Source organism: Ctenocephalides felis, unplaced genomic scaffold (genome assembly GCF_003426905.1).
Source record: "Ctenocephalides felis isolate EL2017-DRISC unplaced genomic scaffold, ASM342690v1 CF-g0.4_SCAFFOLD_01886, whole genome shotgun sequence".
Taxonomy (NCBI): Eukaryota; Metazoa; Arthropoda; class Insecta; order Siphonaptera; family Pulicidae; genus Ctenocephalides; species Ctenocephalides felis.
In genome coordinates this window covers 41,734,735-41,757,802 of record NW_020538040.1, presented here as the reverse complement: position 1 = coordinate 41,757,802, position 23,068 = coordinate 41,734,735, and the positions used below count along the sequence as shown (strand labels likewise).

General features: G+C 29.0%; 1 protein-coding gene across 1 annotated transcript in view; it reads left to right on the top strand.

Annotated features, from left to right (window-relative positions):
• LOC113374982 (solute carrier organic anion transporter family member 4A1-like) overlaps positions 1 to 23,068 on the top strand; it is a 44,823-nt gene that overhangs the window by 18,346 nt on the left and 3,409 nt on the right. Inside the window, exons 3-6 of the mRNA XM_026614937.1 lie at positions 1,968 to 2,151; positions 5,900 to 6,002; positions 20,457 to 20,578; positions 21,862 to 22,114. Of these exons, the coding sequence (XP_026470722.1) occupies positions 1,968 to 2,151; positions 5,900 to 6,002; positions 20,457 to 20,578; positions 21,862 to 22,114 (662 nt within the window). The remainder of the gene's footprint in view (positions 1 to 1,967; positions 2,152 to 5,899; positions 6,003 to 20,456; positions 20,579 to 21,861; positions 22,115 to 23,068) is intronic.

Sequence of the window (23,068 nt, the reverse complement as noted above, 5' to 3'; positions counted from 1 at the left end):
TATTTCAATCGTAAATATTTACGTAAAAAAATTTTTTTCAGCAAAATCTTGAAATACGTGTCAAATGATTTTATCAATAGTATCTGTAAACAAATTTTCAGACAATTCTGAAATGTCAAGGTTAATTAGTGTCCGGTTTGTAAAAGAATGACCCATTGCATGAACCAATGCAAAACATTAATATTATTGAATTGGAACTTTTAACTTAAAAATAATTTACTATAAACATTTGTATAATAGTTTAATGCGACTTCACATACGACAATAATCCTTGTTACAATTGATATTGGATGAACCTCGTCTCTCAATCGCCAGAATCTCGAATTTTGCTTTTATGACAAAGCAACGAATCACTTCTTCGCGAGATTTTTTAAGTTACATTTATATTTATATTTATAATGTGATTTTTTATAAGTTAAATTTTTATATCAATATCTTTATAATTATAAGATGATATTAATATAAAAATTAAATTGATTAACAAAATGATAAAAACTCAACAATAAATCTTTAAGCCTTCTTAAATCGAGTATAAGAATTATATATTTGCGAGAAAATGTATGTTATACATATAGTAACTGAGAATATTTGAATTTAGTTTTTTTTTTGATTATTTGATCCCAAAACAAATTTCTACTATCATTCAAATAAGTGTTTATTCTTAGACGACATATTGAAATTATTATTTTTTTTTTAGAAAAACATTTAACCCTTTCGACTCGGATGCCGCCGCTCCGGCGGCATAGTCATTTTACCGTTGCGCTCGGATGCCGCCGCTCCGGCGGCATGATGTTTTACCGTTAAGCTCGGATGCCGCCACTCCGGCGGCAAATCGTGTCGGCGACGACTCGTCGCAAACTAAACTTACATTTAATTTTTTTTTATTTTTTTAAAATTAATTTACTATTACATTCATTTATTGATTGATTTATCAATTTTATAAATAAATATATAACAAAATTAATTTATTAGCTCATGATCCCCATAATTCTAATAAAGATCTGTGAAGAAATGGTTTTTTAAACAATATAGCATGGTTTTGAGTGCAATTTTTTTTAATTCTCAAAATTTTCTATTTTATTATCATAATAACTATATTTAAAAGCAATATAACCACATTTTGAAAAAATCCGATACAAAAAAAAAATTCCGAGTTGAGAGATAAGTATAGCACTATAATATTCCGAGCGCAGCGTACCGACTGGCAGTCCGACTCCCGAGTCGAAAGTGTTAAACTACATTCAAATTTATACGCAAAAAATATAATATTTATAATTTGTTATTTAAAAATCAATCTCAAAAGCTCATTCTACCTCCTAAGGTTTTTCAATTTTTAGATACCGGTTTTAAATCTAGTTTCCAGGAGAAAATTATGATATTCGAAAACCGGTTCTTACTAGAATACCGGTTTTCAATGTATGAATAAAAGTATACAAAATTTGAAATAACAAATGTAGCCAAATGTACTAGATTGATGAAAACACTGTTGCAAATCGATACCGCGTTTCTTGTTTCAAAATTTTTGAAATATTTACACTCGAGTATAAAAATCAGGCGCAAACAACGGATAATTAATTGTTTATTTAAAAGTTATCCAATCCTAGTCAAATATTGCTTTTTGTTCGACGACTAAATTGCATAAAAAAATTAATCAATAAAATTAAATAGTAAATCATTTCAGTCAACAACTACTTTTAATAACTCAAAATTTTTGTAAAAAAATTATGTTTGAATTATTCGAGCAACAAGTTTTATATGAAAAACCGGAACCAATTAAAATCAGCCTATTGGAGAAAATACTGTTCGGAAAACGGTTTTCAAAAATAGTTTTATATGAAAATTTGAAACCGGTTAAAATCTTGCGGAAAAAAAATCGTTTTTTGTAAACTATAAATTAGACTAATGACCTACGTAAATGGTATTTGTTCAGCTTTATTGAAATTATCTAATTGACGTTTTATTTGCAGAATTGTCAGGCATTGACGTTTCAAGACAATCAACAAGTACCTATAGTTGCAGAAGAGGCAAATGTTTGGTGGCTATTCTTCGTAGCACAGCTTTTACATGGGGCTGGTAGTGCTCCTCTTTTTACGCTGGGAGTCACTTTCATAGATGAAAATGTTTCCAAAAAAATGTCAAGCGTTTACCTAGGTCAGTGAACTTAATTTTCATTTTAAAATTGAAAATATTTTATTTTTAAATATCATTTGTTTTTTCGACATATCTTAAAAACATGTGTGTGAGCATGTAGTATCTACACGCTTTTGATGAAACTTATCTAGAAGATGAAAACCACTTCTCTATATTAACTTAAAATTCAATAAATTTAAAAAATTCACTAACCTGAATAATAAATAATTAATAGTGCACTATTACTTATTACATCAATAAATGTATTTTTAGACTGTAAACAGAATTTAGTCAAGTTTTATTATAATAACAAAACATTAGATGATTTTAATCAAACGTATGGACAGTTCATCACAATATTAATTTCGATTGAGTGCAATGGAAAATACCTGCGCTTTCCGGATGATTTGTTTTTATTACAAATGTTTATCCACCGTGAAATGTCACCCTTCAAAACAGCGTTACCTTTCCAAAACCTCTGCGGGCTAACAGAGCCCCTCTAATACTCAAGAGCAGTAGCATCCAAGTTACTTAAGACGAAATTCGTAAAAAAAATTACTAATATTACTACTATCAATATCCTTTCATTTTATTCCAATTTAAATTTTAGTAGGTGTATGATTAGCGTAAAACAATTAATTTGCCTCATTACAATACTAACCGAACAAAGATATGCATTTTTGTATTTTTTTAATTTTGTAAGATTGCAAAATTATATATATATATATATATATATATATATATATATATATATAAAATTAAATTTTTTACATAAGCAGAAACCTCTACATTAACAATTAGCGATCGAATGTTCTTGCGAATCGTGGACTGATTGAAACTCTTATGTAATGATCTAACTCGTTTTTTTTGACATATCTAAACGTATAAATAAAATTGCAGTATCTGCTGTAATATTTGAATATACGTTTTCATTTGATACATATGAACCTTATATATAATATACAAAATTAACATTTTTTTTATTTTTTGTTGGTCTGTTCTTTAAAACGGCTAAACCGATTTCTACGGGATTTTTATTGGCCGATGGCTGATATAATTGGACGTAAATTGGGTTATTTTTATTTTAAAAAAGTCGTTCGCATAAAATTTAACAAAAAGTTATTTAGTTTGATTGTTTAGTTTTTTATTTTTTTATCATATCTCATAGTAGAAATTTTATATATTTTCTTATACTGATATATTAATTATTAGAATTGCTATTTAGCTTTCGATTTTTAATATTTGTTTTAAAAATAGCTGAAACCTACAATTATGTACTAAATATTTTTAATTGTTCATATACAGGTTATCTCATGACTCAACGTCAAGACAAAACTGGGTGACACCATTAATTGTAACTATCAAGAAAAAATTTAAAAAAATATCCCATTTAGTTTGAAAATTATGAGGTTTTATGTACAACCATGAGTTTTTGTCAAAATGTGACCATTTCTCGGTTATTGGGGTTATTCTTTTTTTTTGTTTTATTTTTTACTCGTTTTTTTTAGTATGAAAGTAATAAGTATTGCACCATTTTGCAATCGTGAATAAATTTGCGAGCTTTCGCAAGAAACTAATACATTTTTTTAAAACACAGCGTAAAGCCAGTATTAATAGCACTAAAAAAAATTCTCATGCACTTTGAAAGTTAAGAGCTTTTACGTACAACCGAAAGCTGTAGTTAAAATGTGACCATTTTTTGATTATTGGTTGTTGTTATTATGATTCAATAATATTATAATATTGATATATTGATATTATAATAAATATATATATATATATATATATATATATATATATATATAATTCATTAATTAATTAGTGAAATTTTCTAAAAAGTGGTCTTAATTCTAGAAAACTTGGGCAATTTCATTATTTTTTACTGTGGTTCTAAAAATGCTATTTAGGATAACGGGTATAAAGTTTAAATGAGCAAAAATAATACAAATTTACTCCAATAATCAAAAAATGGTCACATGTTAACTGCAGCTCTCGATTGACTTAAAGCTCTTAACTTTCAAAGTGCATGAGATTTTTTTCATGATAGTTTCTACCAATACCGGCTATACGTTGTGTTTTGAGACACCCTGTATGTAATAATGTTTAAAAGACAACTAAATCAAATATTTTCAAATAACAATATTTTCAAATTATACTTAAAATGTCAGTATTATTTGAAAATATTACATGTAACATAATATTGAATGAATCCAGCTTATTTAATAATTTGTATTATCGCAAGTGGTGAATCTTCTCTAATTATCCGAGTTGTATTCCACTGCACGGATATCCACATGAGGCCCGCACGGCCCATCACCCTCGGCGCGCGTTTGCTAAAAGCAAAACCAGATCAGCAAATTGCGCCAAGGTCTCCCATGCAATCGCGCCCTTGTGCACAAATATACGCACATCGGTCTCTCCTACCTTTTCGCTAGTGTTAATATGAAAATATTTTAAAAAAACTACCCCCCGGGGACGTATAAATCCTGCTTAATATCACGTGGGAGGTGAAAATAAGGTGTTGCTCTTTGCGTCAGTCGACTGAACGAATGAAAAGTTGCCTTAGGCGGTATTAAACGGCTGTTTATTTAATGTTTGGGATGAGGAAAATGACTATTGGTGGATGTCATTGTGCCTTGAGGCAAGTAGCTGGAAGTATTCGATTATTAAAATCAATAAACAGATTGAAGCTTGAAATAAATCCTAAACTAATCACGCATTTTGAATTTGAAAGGTTTAAAAGTCCTTTTTTTTAAAAAATTTTACTAAGCATTATATAAAGTAACCATATTTTTTAAAATTAAATTTTGGTAAAATCGGGGCGCCAATTCGTAGTTATGCTTATCATTTTTCTCAAATTTTTTAATCAGAATTATTCGTTTTTACTTAGAACTTTGTTTTTTTTTTGTTTCTAAGCCTTGTATAAAATTTTGTAAATAATTAATTTATTGGTGAAAAATTAACACTTGTGCCCGGCAGCCAAAAAGTTCGTTTTCACAAATTTTGCTAATATTTGCTAAATTGAAAATGATAGTTCGAAATTACTAATGTCAGAAGCCTATTTATTTAACCCGCCTTTGAAACTTTGCATTCGGAAATTTTCTCATTCTTTCATATAAGCATTACGTATTTTCATATATTTGATGGTTTGTTGTAATTTAATCACTAGTTGTAATATCAATACTATACTTTTCGATACCCCGGGACTATCCAGGCCAAAAAATCTAAATTTGGGACAAATATTGATTTAAGAAACATCGGGAACACAAGATGAAATTCCGGGACTGTTCTGGCCAGACCGGGACGTATGCTCACCTTAGTAATATGAATCTTACAAATATTTTTGGAATTTTTATTTTTAATATCTTATTTGATATATCAAATACTAATTTTTGGATTAAAAACAACTGCTTATTTTCAATGACCATTATTACATTTATAACAAAAAGCTTCTGATCGTATATAATACGATCGTTAGGTATAATAATCATTTAAAATTATTTTCTAAAATAGATGTATTTAACTGAAGTAATTTCAATATCAATAAAATACTGATTATGGAATAAGAAAAGAAATGTAACATATGTTCTACTAGGAGAACTGTTAACATGGTTCGGGTTCTCTCTTGCAGCCTTGCACCTAGGAGAAGTGACTAACCTTTCATTTGATTCAATTTGAGAGTATTTTTTATTCACATTTTTTTATCATATTTTTAGTGACAAGATGTTTATACATTTTGAAAAATTTTCTATTTATGTGTCATTTACAGGAATTTACTATACGATGTCGATTATTGGACCAGCCGTGGGATATGTTCTTGGAGGGCAATTCTTGCAGATTTATGCTGATACTTTAACGATTGATCCATCCACGTAAGTTATATATTTTTATTCAAACATATACATATATATATATATATATATATATATATTAGGGTGGTCCTTAATATGGTCCTTAATAACTTTTACAGAGTCCGCAATTCCATGAAACTGATTCAACTTGATTGAATTGCGCTCTATCTAAAAGACAACATTAAGAACTAAATCTTTCAGAGAATGTTTTTTTATCAATTTGGAACCATTTGAGCTCTTTGGAGCATGGAAATTCGAAAATGTCCATATTAAGGACCACCCTAATATATATGTATGTATGTTGCGCGTGCCACTAAAAAACTGATCCTCCCTACTTTTCGCAAGACAACACCTCGAAAATATTTTAGGCAAGCGGTAATTTTAAATTTAGTCATGATGAAATGGACAATGCCACAACATATGTGAAAATATTAGTAGCTATGCGTAATAAATTCGTTTTGTTGGCTGAGTTTCGTTCGCGCCTTATAAAATATACATTGTGCATTTTCCATTACAGCCAATTTCCGGCCAGGGATATATGCAAGCGAATGCATTTGATAATGTCGACTCCCGCATCCGAATTATTCTGATGATATGTGTTATTCGTGACTAAATGCTCTATAGAAAATTTCAATGGGCACCGCGCACTATAACAATGGGAACATGTGCATGTGACAGTTTGGTTAACATCGCGCTCAACCTCAATGTCGCAATGACGAGATGAGTGCGATTCGTTTCATTACATATTTTTATTATTTAGAAATTTGATTATTTTCACGTCTAAATTATTTTCTACCTTTTCTCTGATCAATAGCTAAAACCAAAATTATTCATAACACCGATAAACTAATGGTTGCTGTAATAGTGCAATGCAAACTTCACATAAAACGATTCGAAACATCAAGCCGAAGAAGAACGTAGGTTCGAAGATTAGATTTTTATTATATTTCTAACAGCAATATTATTATTTAACAGCAATTAGAATATAACGAATCCTTTTAGATGTTATGCTGACTTCTTTCAATGTCGTGGATTGAAAGATGCTTTCCCATATTCTTGTCCTCTCCTATGTGATGAATTTATTATTACAATTTCTGTAATACTGATGATTTTTTTCAATGAAGCAACAATGTCGGCTAAGGGCTATTTTTACTCGGAAACATATTGTTATCTATATTTTCAAGTAAAAACTGATATCACTACTGCATGGCTTAAAGCTTTTAGAAAAATGTTTTTAAACCACTGATCCTCGGAGAACGCGACGTAGTATATTTATAATATTTTGTATATTTTTTTGGAAATTATTTATTAACTTCCCGTAGGGTAAGTTATAGTAATCGCAAAACAAATCTAGAATGAAAATTTCTGCATATCTTTACGTTTCAAAGCTCTATGAACATTTTGGCATAGCTTGTTAAAGAAAAATTGATGGTGAAACCTCTAGAACCTCTAGTTTAAAGTTCATGGAAATTCTTTTTATTAGTTATTATTTTCTCACTATTCTAAATACATGAAATGATATGTATTTATGAGGTTAAATGTCATACTTTTCACTTAATTTTGTTAAAACATGAATGCAACAATTTTGAACTTTTTCTAATAGTTAAACTCATAGGAGTTTTAATTAAAGCCTAATGTTTCTCAGCAAGTAAACAAAAAATGTAATATACATATTAAAACTTGTCATGTAAAGTTTATTTTTTCAAAATATTCAAAAAATTTTTTTTTCCCGTAATCTAGGTGCAGAAATTTTAAGAAAATACTAATGTTTGTCATTATATAGTAGAAATTAGAAATGTATTACTAAATTAAAAAACGGTGCATTAAAATTATACAATTACAAGGTATTTTAATAATTTATTCAAAGGTAAATTAACGAAAATATCAATTACCTCTATCATTTTCATGGGACATCAATTTTCTCTATTTTTGCCTAATGAAGCGTGTCAGTTTTTTACAGAATTATAAAAAGTATTTGAAATGGTATAAAATACAATATTTATTTCAGACTTTAAAATACAATCAAAATTTCCTTTGACAATAATAAGATTATGTTCAAAGAGTAAATATTTTTTCATATTAGTATTCTTTTTTTGATAAACCTTTTCTGAATAGTGTTTGTTATTTGTAAGATTTCTAGACCCTTTTTACAAATATGTGAGCGTACACCATTATATGCATATGTTGACAAAATTTCTTTATCTATTTTTTAAGCTTGAAAGAAAAAAGGCTTAGGTAATATATATTCATGGGGATTCAAAATACAAATATCTTGCGGTATAAAATAACTATTTTTTATGTAGATATATAATGTTATTGTACTTCCTAAATAAACTTTACATAGTTTTTTAATGCATACGTTCTTATGTTCTTACAGAATTTATTTCTTTTTATTCATAACGAAAAGCTCTTTATTAAATTGCTTACCTTCGTAATTCTTTCTTTTGTGTATGTCAACAACTAGACTTTTCGAACTGTTCGATTTTCAATTTAAGAATAGTTAATTTGATTTACTAAAATTATGAATCAAAAATACTCATTGTAAAATTTGAAATTAGTAAAGTATAATCGGCAGCGTAATATTTGCGAAAGATCGAGAAACATCATTGGAGAGTTTTTAGGAAAATAGGAACCAAAAAATAAATAAAACTATAACTATAGGAATTTGAAATAGTTTATATAAAAATAAAATCTATATAAAAAGGAAGATGTAGATGAAAAAATAGAATAGAATTGTTATTACCATTGATATATAGTCCAATATAAAACATTACAAATCATTGCCTAATAAATTTTGTAATATTTAAGATTGCTTACTAAAAAGTTTTCTCATGGATTAGCAGTTAGAGATATGGGTGGACCCATTCACGCAACATTGCTGCATCTTCAAAAATTTATTACTATTACAGAAATTGTGATAATAAAATTCATCACAAGGGAAACAGTTTTGTTTGCCATCTATACAACCGACGTAGTTGGTTAAGTCTAACCATCACAACAGCTTATAGGGCTCTTAAGTTCTGATCGCTGGTCAAATAACAGAAAAAAAGATTCATTATTTCAAAAGTTTTGAAAACCACTAGTGTGTATACCCTTATATTTATATGTATTTATTCAGCAACGTATTCAAATCTCAGAGAATATAAAATTCATCGGCGTGTGTGCTCCGACGGTACCGACAGTTCGGCTCATATCATATTATTATGCGAGATCACGAAAAATGCAATCAAAACCCCGGTTTTAGTGTTCTCATATATAAAACTTCTTAATAAAAGAAGACTGTGTCGCTGTAACGTTGAATTAAAATTTTTATTCAAATCGTACATCATGTAATAATACATGGTTTAATGTATCATCAGTATGAGATAGACCATTGAGTTGCCTTCTAAAGAAGCTACGTTATTGAGGAGATGCATTTTGCAACAGCTCAAAGAACTGTTATGTTCTGATTGAAGAATGGAATTAAAAATCTCATATTTATATATCGAAAATAATTAGACTTCATATCTACATATTTAACAGCGTTCGGTGTCTCATAAAGTCTATTTTGAGTGTTCTGTATTAAATGGCTGCTAATGAAAATATAGTATACAAGAAAACAAAACTAGCAATAAATGGCATCATGCCTTAAGGCAAATTGCTGGAACTTTCCGTACTTTAATGAACTATTCGAGGAATATTAAATCTTGGGCGAGTAATTTACGGGGGCGTTTTAAGTAATAACAAGAATTTGTAATCAATTTATATTATTTATATTATTTAAGGATTTGAATATATCATAATTGATTGCGATTCATAAATTATGTGAAAATTATAGTAATAAATTTTGGCTTCAGAATTAATTAATCATTTTATAATGACTAATATTCTTATCGCAGACGAAAAACATTCGATAATATTTGCTTAATTGTTCTCATATGGTTTCTTTTTCGACAGCTTATGTAGAAGCGAATGCCTTATATAGAATATTCGCACAAGTAGTTAATATTTCGCTAAGTCTGGATTTGATTGATACTTAAGTGCATATTTGCTATAGTTATTTTTATTCAGTTTATGCCCTTGTGAGTTAGACAAAGTTAGAATCCATTTTTCCAAAAGTTTTGTGCATATAACAATTTTTATTTCATTAAACATCTAATAGAGATTATAGTTCCATTTTATATAGTTACTCTAAAAATAGTCGCTTTATTTTAAAAAAAATATGTTAAAGATATATCTCGCGAAAGAATGCTTTATTTAAATAATCAATAATGTGCATCGCTAAATTTCATAAAAAAAATGATACGAATTTAGTGCTCACGCATGAAATCTTTTAACAATGGAAGGTGTTTCTGCAAAGTCAAATTAAATTACCAAAATAATTCGTAAAATCATATATTAAACATCTTATAATTATATAGTATTTAATATATCACCAGTATCAGATAAATTTTAATAATAAAGATCTTTCAAATATAGATAGACATCCTGACATCCACATTAGCTTCGAAGAAAGTAGTCACATTGTTAGATTATATGAAAAATATAAAAAAAAGTTAAAAACATTTCATTTGGGACATAAAATTTTAATTTATTAGTCACCATTTTGACTAATTGTAGCTCCAGTATAAAGGGGTTGCTAATAGTATGTAAAGGGCACATGAAAAATCTGATGTCTTGAACTTATTTATTGCTTATAAAGAACTCCCTCCTTCAATGTTTTTTTTTGCGCGTTTCTAAAACGACTGTCTTTAACAAAAATTCATGAACCCCATGAAAAAACAAATTACAATTATTAAAAAAAAAACGAACGTTTTTACGCCTGTAAATGCTGAAATCTTTTAAACCTTGTTGAATTGAAACAAACATATTAAACATACATAGTGTTCTATTTCTTGTATATAGAGGAAGTACGAACAAAATGGTATACGAGGTCTGTTCAAAAAGTACCCGGAATTTTCGTTTTTTCAAAAAAATATTTATTTATTCGTCTACATTAATGTGGTCCCCTTCAAAGTAGTCCCCCCCAGATATAATACACTTATGCCAGCGTTTTTTCCAATTTTCGAAGCACCCTTGATATTCACTTTTTGATATGTCCTTGAGCACTCTCAGCGATTTTCTTCAATCGAGGAAAACCGCCGTCCTTTCATGGGTCTCTTCAACTTTGGGAATAGGAAAAAGTCACACGGAGCCATATCTGGTGAATTTTTGCACTTTGCAACACTTTATTTCATTTTTTACGCAAAATTTAATACAAATTCTTTGACTTTTCAATTCTTCCATTGTAAAAATCGCCGAGCTCAGAAAAACACGTCGAACCTTAGCGACTACCACAGACAAAGTAAACAGTGAATATAGCTGAAAATTTCATCATACTTTAGGGGCATGTATACCAACACAATAAAAAAAAAATTTTGACAATCAGACACTCCAGACCCGCGAAATTTAATTATTAGTAATTCCGGGTACTTTTTGAACACACCTCGTATATGGACAAAATGACACAGTGATCTTATTTAAAATTTTAGTACCTTTTCGGCAACTGTATAATATAGAGAAAGCTATAATCACAATCCTGTCAGATGTTGAGCATCATTGTCATAGTATTTTTGCAGTAACCAGTTCAAACTTGTATCGCGGTTTTAAAAAGTTTATTTTGAGTGTGGTTGTGTCATGTTTTTTCAAAACTTATTATTATTTGTAACTATATCTACTAAAATCAATGAACTATTGATTTCAATCAATGTTATTGTCATTATCAGAATGAAATTTTGATTTTTTGTTCGCTTTTATCTTGTTTTGTTCACTTTCGGACGAAATGGCATACTTATACAATGGACAAAGTGACACCGTACTATTTTGCAAAAACTACAGGGTAGTTCATTCGAGGGCCTAAAAAAAGAAAATTGAGACTTGCGTAAGGATATTGGCTTCTAACTTTACTAAAACTATTTCTAGAAAGATTTCAAGAGATTCATCGGTAAAAAGAATAGACTTGCATTTATTGTAAAGACTCTTTTCAGGATCTGAGCCCCGTCAATGCAGGATCCAGAAGACTAAAGAACAAACAGCCAGTTGACTTAATTTGATTCATCATATTGGTTGCTCTAGCTGAAAAGTACTCTAAACGAAACTATTTTTAATTTTTCTTCTATCAAACTCAAATATAGCATTTGAGTTACGTACATCTCAACAGTTTTAACGAATTGTTAATTGTTCTGATTGCTATTTTGAAAGTTAGATGAAAGAAAATTCTGAGCCCGGCGAAGGTTGATCACAATATATTATTCGTTTTCAAAGAGTACTAAACAATTTATTTGCGAACTGTCTTCTTAAAAATTTATGTCTCAGTGTGTCGTTATATCCGTATTGTATGAACAAATTGGTTTCTGTAATAGGTTACATTTTTACTTAATAAATATATGTTCCAACATAATTAAAAAGCTATATTACTGAAAGTCAATAAATCTAAGATTAAAAACGATTGAGATTAATTATAATCATTAAATAAATTAATATAATTAGAGAACAAAACACCATGCCATTTTGTCTGTACTCCCCCCTACCAATATTATAAGCTTGACAGTAGAAGCAAATGAAAAAAAGTATCTTGCACTGTTCATTTTTAAAATACGTATTTTCAAACTTAGTGAGCCTTTATTAAAACGTGCAAAACCTCTCTCGTAAATCATTTGCATTTAACTAAACTAATTTAATTCCGTTTGCTTTGAATAATGTAGTAATTTGTTTTAAAGCGGAAATCTTATTAGCTGATTGTGTTCCTGTGTCCGAACAAAATAAGAATTATTCTCTTAACGGCGAAGTCACGTGGCCGGGCTAAGTTGTTCTTGCACGTGTTACGGGCACATTTATTTGCCGTTCATATTCCGAGGCACGCGTTGCCCATAGATCTTTCTTATAACGCGTCTCGCCCTCTTACTTCGAGCTAAACTTCGGAGGAAAATAAAATTCGACGCTAAGAAATTCCTGGATATTTGTAAGACATATATCGGAAAACGATCGCAATGATAGGTCACGTGTTTAAATATGTATTTTGCTATCGGCATGAAATAGGAAACAGATTTTGCTATATTCTTGTTTAGAAAAGAGATTTCGTAGGGAAAGTTTGCATTAAGAATTACAAAACATACTAGTGGTGCATGGCATTGTTTCTTAAAGCAAATTGCTGATACTTCCTGTATAGTAATTGAACATTCTTAAAAAAATATTCAAATAAAACAATTATCAATAAAAATTTACCAATGAGTTGTAGTATATGATATATATTTTGAAACAATTATTATATATAATGTAAATTTTATCATCGTATTTTATAAATTACATAAAATATAAGTGCTTATATTTGGGCGACGACCGGTATCTATGTTTATCTGCAAGAACGAAAACATAATTAACAAACACTGTCGACACAAGTAATATGCTTTTTCAATCACTCTAATCGGATGCGCCGTTCTTTCAAAAACTGCTATTATTTGCATTTTTTACTTTGTATCTCTGGAACCGCTTTCGCAAGAATGTAATTACTTATTATTTACTTGATCAATACGAATCGAAAGTCTATTTTGATTTATTCTAATCGGATGTGCCGTTCTCTCAAACACTGGTTGTTTTTTGCAATTTTTGCTTTGTATCACCGGAACGGCTAGACCTGTCTTTGTCAAAAACTAATCAGCACATCTCCTCCGCCAATACAAATTGATTTTTTTTTGCATATATTTATTCTCGATCAAAATTATTCATTATATTTAAAGACAATATGCTGGTCTTTAAGGAGTTCATCTCCAATGAGATATCTCCTTTTCATTTTTTTGACATTTTATTTAAGATTGTATAGTCATTTTTTTTAATCTTGGAGTAGGAGATTCTTCACTCAATTCTTTTAAATATTTGTTTGAGTGACCTGGTAATTTTTCGTGGTATGTTGTACTTCTTCAAATTGAATTTTTAATTTTTCTTATGGTAAGCTATAGTAATTGCAGAAAAATATTTTTTTATATATTATTTACATTTTAAAACCTTCTGAATATTTTGGCATACCTTAGAAATGGATGTATGGAGTGTCGATGTGTGCGTGTGGTTTCAGATATGTGTGTGGATACTGAATTCTGTCGACGATTTCGGGAACACGGTTCAACCGATTTGAATGATTCAAATAACATTCGATTTCTATTGATGGAGAGACGTGATAGTTAGTTTTTAGCAATGATAGGTCCAGTCGTTTCGAAAATACGGGCGAAAAATGCAAAGAAAAGTAATGCAGTTTTTGAGAGAACGGAGTGTCCGGTTTGTATGATTCAACAAACATTTCACTGGTATTGGGAAGTGAAGAATTGATTATATTTTTGGTGAGGCAGAAGACCATTTGGCTGTCAAAAAAGATCATTGGACTAATACACATCAATTTTTTAGATTTTTTCTAGAGATTTTAATAATAAGAACAATATTTGCTTTTTTTGAGTTTTTAAAGTTAAAACTTTTTTTCAAAATTTTCAAAAAAATTCAAAGCTTTCAAACGCTTTCTATTATGGTATGGAAAGTTCCAGCGATTTGCCTTGAAGTACCACTAGTTTCGTTACTTAATTAAATGTTATTGTATCCTGCATCTCAGCTTTAAATTTTTTGCATTTTTTCATCGCACGATCATCATTATGCATTTAATTCTTGGTACCAAAAATTAATAGAACGAATTTCAGAAAATCAGCAGATGGGCCGCTAGTAAATAAACTAGCTTCATAATTTTTCTTTAATGATTTATATTTGATGTGTGATAGATAGGCGCAATTAGGCAATAATACAAAACTGGCTTGCGGGTTATTTTATTTACACGTTTATGATTAATGTCGTTCTGACTATGCCCATATAATTTCACAACGGGTAGTAAAAGAAAGACGCATGTATTGATTTCCGATGTTTATATTTTTATTATTAACTTCCAGAAGCACTACTCAAAACATTCAACTGCTGCATATATTGTTTGCCGTTGTTATTTATGAAGTCTCTGGATACATTAATATATTTACACTGATATTTTCTTCGTGCAGCAATACATTTCGCCCACTGCAAGTGCTTCGTGCGACCAATATAATAATATAAGCTAACTTACAGCCAATAAGGGAATCGATGTATGGGACCAATTCAGTATGTTTCATGCAAATTATAGCACACGGGGAACCGATACAGGTGGTCCCCTTGTACGCGAAATTAATTTGTGCTCTTTACCGAAGCAAAACCTATTTCCACTGAGTGTATTGTGATATTAAAACAGGCATTATTTGCATTCGAGAAATTTATTCAGATATGTTGGAAGCATTGCAGACTTGAATTAACTTTATTAGTTTACGTACGGAAGTTAAGTGAATTTGATTGGAATAATAAATATATGACTAGAAACACTTTATATAAAACAAATAAGAGAAAATATAAATATACAAGTTATTAGATTAAAAATGCTAAATTAATAGTCGAAAAAGTAATATAAACATACGTAAATATTTATATAAATATAATATAATATTAATTTATACTAAATATAATATATAGGTATACTGGACGCACCCCTCATGATATGTAGGGAAGCTTGGGGCTTGTTCTAACAGTTTTTTTTAATTAATATATCTTGAGATCCACTAATTATAATTCTATGAAATAAAGATGGATGGTTGCTGCAACTATTCCTCTACCGAACCAAGTAAAAATAATTCCACAACAGTTGTTCATTATTTCAAAATTAATTCATTTCTGGAAAAAGTGCGGTGCTAAATCCAATTTAATTTTTATATTCTTAATTTACAAATATAAAAATGAAATTGGATTTAATAAAATAGTTGTTGAAGAAAGTAGACGGTGATAATATAATTTGTACCTAATATAAATAATTTCAATTCCTTATTAATATATCGTAAAATCTGAGCTGGCAATAAAACGCACTCAAATTCAATAAGCAAATTCAATCACAAAGCACTTTGCCATCCATTGATGTTGCACCTGATCCCTTCCGCAAATGCGTCAAGCAATTTACTTAAATCAAATTTGATAGCAACCCATAAAATATACTTGCTTTGAAACTATACTCATTCGATGGAATGGCTTTATGACTCTTTTTCACTTGCTTTTCTCACATTGTTATATAAAGGTTTCTTATATACCTACTTTTCGGGTTCGTATTTGATATAATGAAATATTGGAATTCTGAACTGGGTAGCTAATTATTTTTGAAAAAATACAGGTTACTAAATTGCATTTTGTTATTTTCAAAATATTCTATTTTTTGGAAGTTTAAGTTTAATTTCTACTAGCATAATTACAATGCTATCTATCAAATATAATACACAAATATTTATAGAATTAATTTTTAATGATGTTAAATTTTTTCACATGAAAATTTATTTTATCAAAAAAAATTTCAAATTTCAACATTTTTATCTTAACGCTTGAAGCTCTATCTCTTGAAATATTTTATTGATGATATTGTGTGTATTTGTATTTCTAATATATTTCTAAAATGATTTTTTTGTTATAATTTAAGAATAGTGAGTGCAGAAAATTGTGTCACAATATTTTACATTGAAAAGTAGTCATATTCATTTAAATTATTAAGTTGCAACAATCATAGCAGGAATGGCTGAGTTCAATATATTGAATGGAAATTGTTTTTCCCAGTTTGTTCGCGGTTGTGTTAAATAACATTGGAAGAAAAAATAGGTGTACATGGCATTTTGTTTTAGGGAAAAGTTTCAACAGCTTCTGATATGTGAAAACAATAATTGGCTTTATTAATTGTAATTCAGCAACTTTTCAAATTGGGGTGATAAAATTTTAATATTTTGACCAGGCCTAATATTTGTAGCCTATGGCCTACGGCCCATAATAGCCTAGGCTACCAATGCCTACGGCTCATAATATTTAGTATGTTCTTGAAGACCAAGATCTCTATATCCACATAATTTTTTTTATCAAAATCAAGAAACGGATCGACCAATCTTTACCAAAAACTAATCAGCACGATTTGCAACTGATATATTTCCAACAATTTTTCAAGTTTTAATTCAGGATTCTTGGGACGAATTTTGCACTTTTCTGTTCATTATAAAAAAAGGCATAACCGATCGTTGCGCAAAAATAACCAAAGCGAGCCCTTACGAGTTACACGAATTGTTTTTAAAATTTGAAAATCATTTCAGCTGTTTTTAAGGCAACGTCTATGACAGGTCAACACAAATATATTTTTTCTTATTTCGGTGTTGACATATAAAATAAATTTCTGGTGCAAGTATAAATTTCTTCTTCAGGAAATAAGAAGAAAAAACTATTTTTTCATTTCTTAAAAATAACAATACAGATAAAATGAAATCTTATAAGATGCTGTTGTTGTTATGTGAAAAGAGAGAAAAAAAATAAAAAAGAAGAAAAAATAATAATTGAGAATTCACTCCATGGAAAGAAGTCTAGTGTTAACAAATGACTATATAAAGTAGATCAATTTTGTGAAGTAACACCTATCCCCCGTATTATACGTTTTCTATCCTACACGATTTTTGAAAATATAATAATAAGAACGTTTATTAATCTTAGATATAAACGAAATTATTTACACTAAATTATAATTTGCTTGTATTCACAATAACATTTTCATTGTTTTACTATCAAAATACAACATTACAAAGTGTATGCTACAGTTACAAATTCTTAGTAGTTTATGTCTATGATGGAAATATGTATATAAGATGGGAACTCCCCGTTTTATGATCAAAACTAAATTTTATGTGTGTATAAGCTAGTTTGTTAAAATACCAAAAAACAATTTATTTATTTATAATTTTGCTTTTAATTAGTGTATGTATAATCTCAATACCAAGAGTAGTATATAAAAATGACATTTTTTTTAAATATTTGCTTCATTGTTGAAACAAAATATTCTTATAATTTATTAAATGTATTTGATATTAAATATATTAATATTTCTTTTTTGTTCAGTGTATTTGTCATTCATCATGTTCAAAACTGACAAAAAAGGCTTTTTATAGTGATTTTCGCTTAGCACTTTCTTTCCATATAAGAGTCAATTTTTCAAGTCGTATTTTTTATGAAAACTATTCTTTCGTGTAAGCGGAGGATAGATTATGTAGTTTAAAATTTTTTTTATATATATATTTTTTAACAGCAATCAGAACCTTACGTCCTTTGAGCTGTTGGGCTGAAACTTCTTACTACGTATTTTTTTTAGATGGTAACCAATGGTTGATCCATCCATATTTTGATGATTTTGTTATTAGAATTAATTTATAGGGCTGACACAATGCCGGGCAGGGCTATTTTCACTTGGAAACATATTGCTATCTATATATTTTCAAGTGAAAATCGTTGTCAATGCTGCCTGACAACAGGCTGCGATCGAAGTGGGTATCGAACCCGGGACCTGAAACAAGTCCGTCGATCTTAACCGCTTACCTACTGGCGAGCCGTAGTTTAAAATATATGTGTGTTTATTATTTACTAGTAAAATGAGTGTTTAGTATACTATTGTGATTTAAGCAGTTTGTATCGAGATATGTTAGTCATTGTATAGTTATACCGTCGGCTTTGCATTAACGGACATAGACACCCTACATATTATATTTACAGTACACGTGATATACCAAACACGTAAGCAAGTTTCGCAAAAAGCCCCGGGGTCACATTCATTCATATCACCCTAACACAATGCACCTTGTAACCTGTCGCTGGAATGCATTAGGGCCCGCGACATCATAAAATGCATTGTTTCACATTCTGGACGACACACTGCTTATGGAATATATGATACTTCATATATTTTATATACGGGTGTTCCAGAACTCAACGTCAAGCCGAAACTTGTGATAGATAGATCATAACTGTCATGAAAAATATTCGAAAAAAATATCAGAGTTAAATGCTTTGGTGAAAATGTGACAATTTTAAAGTTATTGTGGTTCATTTTTATTAATTTTGTTTATTTAAGCTTTTGATCAGTAATTGTAAATAACATTTCTAGGACCACAGTCCAAAATAATAACACAATTGCCCCAAGTTTTTAAGAATTAAGACTTTTATTGAACAATTAATTTCAAATGTGTCGAGCTTACACTTGGTAGCGTGTTCGATTCACACGACAAGAATCTTTGAATCGAATCCTGTCATTTACTTAGAATTTATGAAAAATGTGTAGTTATTATTTTTAAATTAATAAAAATTGTATTTGTTAAGTAGAAATTAAATACGAATTAAGAAAAATAGGAATTACAGAATTTGAAAAGCTGAATTGTATTAGGAATAAGAAGAAAAAATATCAGAATTTGCTGAGATTAAAAAGAAGAATGAAAAAAAAATGGAATGAAGATAAAAGTTGAATAAAATTAAATTTGATAGAAAACAGCAAAAATTGAAGAAATTAAGAAGAAGAAAAATATAGAATAGAATAAATATATAGATTGAATATGATATAAAAATTGGTATAGAATGTAATAAATAAAAATGTTGTAGGTAGCTAAATGCCCACAGTAAGCGAGGCCAAATAAAAATTAGAAAAAAAAAAATAAAAATAAAATCAAATTTACAAGTAAGTGAACTTTGATAGACTCTCCTTTAAAAAACTGCACTAAAGTGCATTGGCATCAGGATCGTATTATAATATAATAAAATCTTGATGGTTTCATAATAAAAAGTCGAGTAAAATGACAAAAATATTTTACTATTTTACAATCCAGATTAAATGCGCCAACTTTTGATAAAACTTACCAATACACTAAGAGGGTATATCAAAATTGACCAATTTTGAAAATTTTAAATTCATAGTTCAACAAAAAGTTATAATTCTTGAAATTTTTGGGACAATTGTATCATTATTTTTAACTGCGGGGCTTGAAATCTTGTTTACAAATACAGATCCAAAGCTTAAAAATGAAGAAAATTAATAAAAAAAAATCACAATAATCGAAAATGGTTACATTATTACTAAAGCTCTAGGTTGCACTTAAAGCTCATATTTTTCAAACTACGAGAGTATGTTTTATTTCTTTTGTTTGTTGTTTTGATGAAGTTAACACTAGGTATTATCGTAGTACACATTTTCATACCATGGAGTTTTAGACTTATTTGACATAGTATTATAATATCAAACAGCGAGTATTTTAGTGTTATTATTTTGTTACAGGCTATTTCCTTAGTTTTAAGTAATTGTAACTATTTTCCACTAATTGAACTATGATGTTAGCTGTTTCGGTTCCATATAATTTCAGTATGGTAACAATGTATCAAATGGTTTGGCATGATGTTTGGATTATTCTTATTTTGTCCATCTATCTGTCATGGCCGTCATTTTAAAACTATTTGTTTTATAAAATACAAAGTTTTAAAATGAACTTTTGCAATATACACCACAAAAATCTGTTGAAAAACAATCATTTATTACTGTTAGAATAATTAATATTGAATACATTCTTTTTTTTTTTGCAGAATTGGCTTAACACCACAGAGTAATGTATGGATCGGTGCCTGGTGGATTGGCTTTATCTTTGGGGCCATAATATGTTTTCTTCTGGCATTGCCTATAATAGCTTATCCTTCATCACTTCCAGGTAAAAAATTATATAATGATAAATATTAAATTATACACATATTGTTTATGTTTATTAATTTTAAAAAAGCATATTATATGAATATGTCATATTATATACACCAATACCTGGCTTACAAGTGACCTGACATATGATGTTTCGATATACGAGCCACCAAAGAAGGGGTTTGTTTGCTTAGAAATACGAGGAAAATCTGAGATACGATCTTTCAGCGAGTAAGAGTTTTGTCAAAAAATATTAACAACAAAATGAAAATACGAAACATTTTGTCAACAATAAATGAACAATGATTTTCTTACCATAGAAATATTTTGGCTGTTTTATGATAGTTTTTGCTTTTTGTACATTGACAAAGTATTATTTAATTTTGTAGCTATGAGTCTAAAGAAAAGATCCATGTATCTTGAATTAAAGCGTAAAATTAGAAAAAAATATTAGGATGATGTAAGAGAATAACACATCATAGATATATGCTATGTTTAAACAGAAGGTGTTAATAAATAGTATAACTCTAGCTGAGGGCCTTACAATAATTTATAAACAGCTTTCTGAGAAAAAGTTCTGAAAATCATTCCGAAAAAAATTCAGCAGTTGAACTAATTAGTTTTTCAACGAAACATGTCTAACTCATTTCCGCAATATCATAAATGGGCAAGAAAAACAATAATTAATTTAATAAACAGTAAATTTATTTTCAATATCGAAAAAACTTAAAAACCACAGTGCTAGAACAAGTTAATTGTAATTCCAATATTTTATATTGTAAAAATTGCTTTGAGATACGAGCAATTCCACATACGAGCGTGGTTCAGGAACAAATTAAACTCCTATATCGGGTACCCATGCAACCAATATATGACATGCATCTAGATTAATCAGTATTATTGATGTATTTATAATATTCAAATGTAATTAAAAACTGTTTATACTTCATAACAACAATTTCAGAAAATAATATTAGGTTGTGAAATATCTCCCAGGCACAAATTACAACTAAAAAATTTCAATTTTTAGAGAGCCGTTATATACGAACACTACAGATATAACTTCATATAATTATATTAATTATTATAAATGATAAAATATTTTTAGTGGAACGTATGTATGTAGCGATCGAATGAAAATTAATACAAATTAAATTTATTATTGTAGTTTTTGTTATTATAAGTCAAATGTAAAAATGGAGTTATGATCAAAGTATTGATTACAATAAGTTTTCTAATATGTTCATTATTTATTATTATTGTAATATTTTAATTTGCAAACGTTACAAATGATATTAGGATCGGAAGAGCTGCGCAACGCCCGAGTGTCAGAGGCCCACGCGCGTACTGGCGATTCGAAGGAAGGATTCGGACGGATACGCGAGCTTCCGAGAGCTTTAATGGAGCTTGTGCGCAATCCAGCTTTTTCATTCCTCAACTTGGCTGGCGCATCGGAGGGACTGTTAATTGCTGGTTTTGCTGCATTTTTGCCCAAATTAATTGAATTTCAATTCAGCGTTACACCGACACGAGCTGCGTTATTGATGGGTATGTTATTTATAAATATTTTTAATTTAATAAATGCAAATTGCTGAAACCTTTCCGTACCAAAATTATTATTTTTTTAAAAACGATCAACATTTTTGAAAAATTTTACTTCGAAAAAATTAGATTTTTGAGAAACTATAATTTTTTGTCAAAAACTTACTTTTTTTTAAAAAAAAAGACTTTTTGAAGAAAAATTTATTTTGTTATATTTTGGAAATTCTGAACTTTTTTTACTAGATCTCCGAAACCGCTAAACCTGCTTTCATGAAAACTTGATCAGTTCTTTATCTTATTAATACAAGTGAAATGTTTTTTAATTATTCAAATCGGACGCTCCGTTCTCTTAAAAACTGAGTTACCGTTTTCGGCACATTTTGCCCCATATCTGCGGAACGGCTAGACCTGCCTTCGCCAAAAACTAATCAGCACGTCTCCTTATCCATACGGATCAAATTTTTTTAATTATTCAAATGGCTTTATCCGTGTTCCTGAAATCGTCTACGAATTTGTATCCGCACACATACATACATCCATTTTTTTTAAGGTATGCCAAAATGTTCAGAAGGTTTTGAAACGTAAAGATATATGAAAAAAATTATTTTAGATTTTTTTGCTATTACTATAACCTGCCCTACGGAAAGTTAAAAATGTTGTAAAAAGTACTTAGAATGATAATGCCCCTCAAATTTAATTCTTAAATATTCAATATAAGCATTCAATATGACTATCACTGGGTATCATTCTAATATATTATCTTACAAATGAGTCAACAAAATTACTGAATGCTTTTTTAATGCATTTTATTGGGCACCAAATTATTCATATTAAAATAATATCAGTAAAACAGTAATATTGTCTTTATATATGAATCTCTATCTCTATTATCAGAAAATTGAAATGCAAACGGTAGGTTTACATTGATCCTAAAATCACTTACCCTAAATCTAAAAGTTATGAA